General features: G+C 53.0%; 1 protein-coding gene across 1 annotated transcript in view; it reads left to right on the top strand.

The window, feature by feature from the left end:
- The first annotated feature begins 1,599 nt into the window (after positions 1-1,599).
- Positions 1,600-4,381, top strand: part of efna4 (ephrin A4) — a 64,828-nt gene continuing 62,046 nt past the window's right edge. The window contains exon 1 of the mRNA XM_083640781.1: positions 1,600-1,974. Within this exon, the coding sequence (XP_083496907.1) occupies positions 1,850-1,974 (125 nt within the window). The 5' untranslated portion in view covers positions 1,600-1,849. The remainder of the gene's footprint in view (positions 1,975-4,381) is intronic.

The following is a 4,381-nucleotide window of genomic DNA, read 5'->3' as shown; positions in this document are numbered from 1 at the left end:
CAGCGGCCCTGCAAATGAGCAACAGCTGGTTTGAGAACCACTGATCTGAAGAAAGGCTTTTTCAGAGACCAAATTGAATTTAAAAAAAGCGTTATTAACCATCAGCATTCTCACATACATTATCAGAAACGGTGCATCGGTCAATCAAAAACAAAAGACAGGTGAAGAGAGAGACGCCTGTGCACAGAGTGACTCCATGTGGTCTCTCCATGTTTGCTGAGGGAGTGCTGGAGCTCACCAGGGACAAATTAGCCACACAGGAGCACTGGGGCATCATGGGAAATTAATGATCGGGACCTCCAGGAAGTGAGCTAATGAGACCTACTGCCACACACACACACACACACACACACACACACACACACACACACACACACACACACACACACACACACACACACACACACAGGAGAAAGTGATAGAGAACGAGAGAGGAGGGGGGTCTGGATAGGAATTAGCCAAACGTGCGGTTGCAGCTAATAACACAAAGCTATAGCCATGTTACTGTGTGTGGATGAGTGATGGTGCTAGCACAATACCAGGGTTCGTAATCACACGCGCGCGCACACACACAGTCACAGAATCAGATAATTAGACAAGACCACCAGTGGCTTTCGCCCATGGAGGTGCAGTGATTACTGTCACTACACTCTCCCCTGGGGTGGCTGCCAACAACCAGTGAATTAATACACACACACACACACACACACACACACACACACACACACACACACACACACACACACACACACACACACACACACACACCTACACACACACACACACACACACACACACACACACACACACACACACACACACACACACACACACACACACACACACACACACACACACACACAGCTGGTAAGGGAAGATGAACTAAATGGGGACTTGCAGATGACAGTCAAAGGGGCCACCTGCTGTTTGATATGTGGGTTACTTGAACACACTTTACCATGTGAAGTCCATGCAAAGTTGCCCTACTGGGAGCAACACAGTGGTGTCTTGGTAATCTGCTGAAAGCAGGGGTCAGTGACTGGTTCAGACTGGTTCCCATGTGGGTGGGGGAATTGAACGAGAAACTCCATCAGCCACTGCCGAGGTGCCCTTGAGCAAACACCCAGCTGCTATGCAGTGGAGCAGACTGTGTAGGTGACTGTGTATATGCAGCTGCACTGCCTGAGCCTGATGGTTAAATAAAGGTTACAAAAGTAGTAAATTCCCTGATCAGTCATTTCAGACGGGGGAAGAGGACAGAAGTGGGCCAGACGCGTTCCAGTCAGAGAAAGTGGAACAGGCTGCCTGCTCACACCAGTCGGCGCACCTCACAAGGAAAACTATGCACTATTGTCACCACACCCTTCTCTGCTGATTGGTCCAAAGTTTCACCGGCACCGCCCTCTGCCTGCGGACCCGCCCTGCGCTCTGCACAGCCTGTTGCTGCCAAAACAGATGGCATGGCACCTCTCAATTGATTTGACTGTACGCGCAATCCTGACCTTTAAACTCCGGGTTGGACTCTGTTTTTAATTACCTTTCAATAGAGAGATCATAATCTACAACAACCATGCGGAACGTGGACAGGCGAGCTTTTAATACTAGTGGAAGTTAATACGTTTCTTTCTGCAGCCGGCTGACAATTTGAGAGATAATACGTTTAGTTTTAGTCAACATGAGAACGCAGCTGCTGAGGACATAGCTGTTCATTTTGTTCCTTAGTTGGAGAAGCTTCCGGGGAATTGATTGATCTGTCGGGTGTGTTTACCTGTGTGTCACCGAGTCCCTCCCTCCCTCCCCCGGTGCTGCAGAGCCTCCACGGCCCCGGCCCGTGTCTACCTGCGGCGGTATGATGGGCTCCCTCTGGACACCTGGAGCTCCCCCTGCATGGAAGGTCACGCTTTTCCTCTTCAACCTAGTCTCTACTGCCATGGCCAAGCGACACGTCGTTTACTGGAACTCTACCAACACAAGGTGAGAAGCCAGTGTGTGGCAAAGCTTGACGCTCAGGTATAGCTGCTCACACACACATATGTCCTGCGCTCATGCAGAAAGCCTGCACGTCTAGTATTAGGATTTCATAATAATAATGTAGTGAGAAGCGACTTTGCCCAAACTGGCTGGTCTGAACCTGCTCTCCATGCTCACCTCCTGAGTCCTCACTGTACCATTGCGCAATGACCGCAATAATTCCTGCTAAATGAGTCAAGTTGGGTTAAAGAATCTCTGCTATGCAGCGCTGCGGACCACGTCATGTAGGCTACATTGGAGAGAGGGAGATGCATAGCAGTTAGGCTACCTAAAAGCTACAGCAGCTGTATTTTAGTTAGGAAGCCTTAACTGGGCCAATACGAGACGAGTGAGCTCACCCTAGCCTTCCTGCCAGGCTATCTCTATCTATCTATCATGACTACACTCTAACCCTGGCTTTCACCCATGCACTAGGTTAGTGATTAGCTACTTATAGCAGGCCAGATTAAGGGTTTCTTCCTAAGTGTTTGTTCTGAATAGTGCCCTAGATATCTTTCTGCGAACACAGGTGTATAAAGTCTAAAGTGCTGCTGTGCCTAAGCAAAATGTGTAGTAATGGGAGTGTGTGTGTGTACGTGCGTGCATGTAATGGGTTGATTGGGGCTATTAGCCAGGCGAGTGAGGCTCACCTGCTGATCCAGGTGTTGCAGTCTGGTTAATTGAGGGGTTGAGTTGGGAGAGCTGCAGGCAGGGCCAGTAGGCTGTTCCCTCACCCACTCCTCTCATAGTCACGCTTTTCCATAAGGCCTGAATCCCCAAACACTTGGGTGAACGGCTGTTTTTACTTCATAGCCACTGGCCATGGAGACCCCAATGTCAGTCACAATTTGGTCAAGCATTTTACACATCATTCCTGCATGCACAAAATGTGACCGAAATATTACATCAGGGACTTGATTCCCCGTGGGGCTCCATTGGCAGGTGTGCAGGCTCCACCTGTATTGAGTCAGCCCAGGTTCAGCCTGGTGTGTCCAGGCGGGTAAAGCCTGCTCCTGTAATTGGGAGCCATCAGAATTGTAGTGGAGAGGAACAGTGTGAGGATTAGGAAGCACCTTCTTGTTCCCTGGAGGTTCAGGGCTGAATGGCCACAGTCTGTGGCAGGGCCACGCAGTCGGACGCAACACCACACAATCACAACGCCATCAGCATGGTAGTGGAGGGGAACCCACTGTGGCAGAGAATCACTCTCATCAGCAACGCCACCCAATCACAAAGCTATCAGCGGACCCAGGATGCTGCACCCGGCCTCCAATCCCCATGGGCTTACCGCTGGTGCTCGCTCTCATTCGTCCTCTCATCTCCTCTCCTCTCCTCCCCTCTGCTCTCCCCTCCTCCTCTCCTCTCCTCCCCTCTGCTCTCCCCTCCTCCTCTCCTCTCCCCTCCTCCTCTCATCTCTTCTGCTCTCCCCTCCTCCTCTCCTCTCCTCCCCTCTGCTCTCCCCTCCTCCTCTCCTCTCCCCTCCTCCTCTCATCTCTTCTCCTCTGCTCTCCTCCCCTCTCCCCTCCTCCTCTCCTCTCCTCTCCCCTCCTCATCTCCTCTCCCCTCCTCCTCTCATCTCTTCTCCTCTGCTCTCCTCTCCCCTCCTCCTCTCCTCTCCTCTGCTCTCCTCCTCTCATCTCTTCTCCTCTCCTCTGCTCTCCTCTCCCCTCCTCTCGTCTCCTCTCCTCTGCTCTCCTCCCCTCTCCCCCCTCATCTCCTCTCCTCTGCTCTCCTCCCCTCTCATCTCCTCTCCTCCCCTCTCCCCTCTCCTCTCCACTCCCCTCCTCCTCTCCCCTCCTCACTCCTCTTCCTCTCCACTCCTGTCCTCTGCTCCTCTTCTCCTCTCCACTCCTCTCCTCCTGTCCACACTCTTCATTACCTCCCTTGCTTCATCCCTCTTTACTTTTCATTTTTTTCTGCACTGCCCCTCCACTCCTCTTCCCCTTTCTCCCATGACGCTCCCCTGCCCAGTGATGGATATTGGCTGTGTGATTAGTTTAAGTTCAGTCATTTTCCCATACCATATTTTTCCATTAGGTGTCGGGTCTCCCGAGACCCATAACTAGCCATGCGAGGGGCGACGGGACTGGTGGGGCTCGGGAACTTTAGGGGCTCTGGACTTTAGGGGCGTGGGGACTGGAGAGGCGAGGGGACTGGAGGGGCACGGGGACTAGAGGGGTGCAGGGACTGGAGGGGCGACGGGACTGGAGGGGCTCTGGACTTTAGGGGCGTGGGGACTGGAGAGGCGAGGGGACTGGAGGGGCATGGGGACTGGAGGGATGCAGGGACTGGAGGGGCACGGGGACTAGAGGGGTGCAGGGACTGGAGGGGCAAGCAGACTGGAGGGGCGAGGGGACTGGAGGGGTGCAGG

The sequence above is a fragment of the Poromitra crassiceps genome, assembly GCF_964638095.1.
Source record: "Poromitra crassiceps genome assembly, chromosome: 1".
Classification (NCBI taxonomy): domain Eukaryota; kingdom Metazoa; phylum Chordata; class Actinopteri; order Beryciformes; family Melamphaidae; genus Poromitra; species Poromitra crassiceps.
This window is presented reverse-complemented; position numbering and strand designations above follow the sequence as displayed.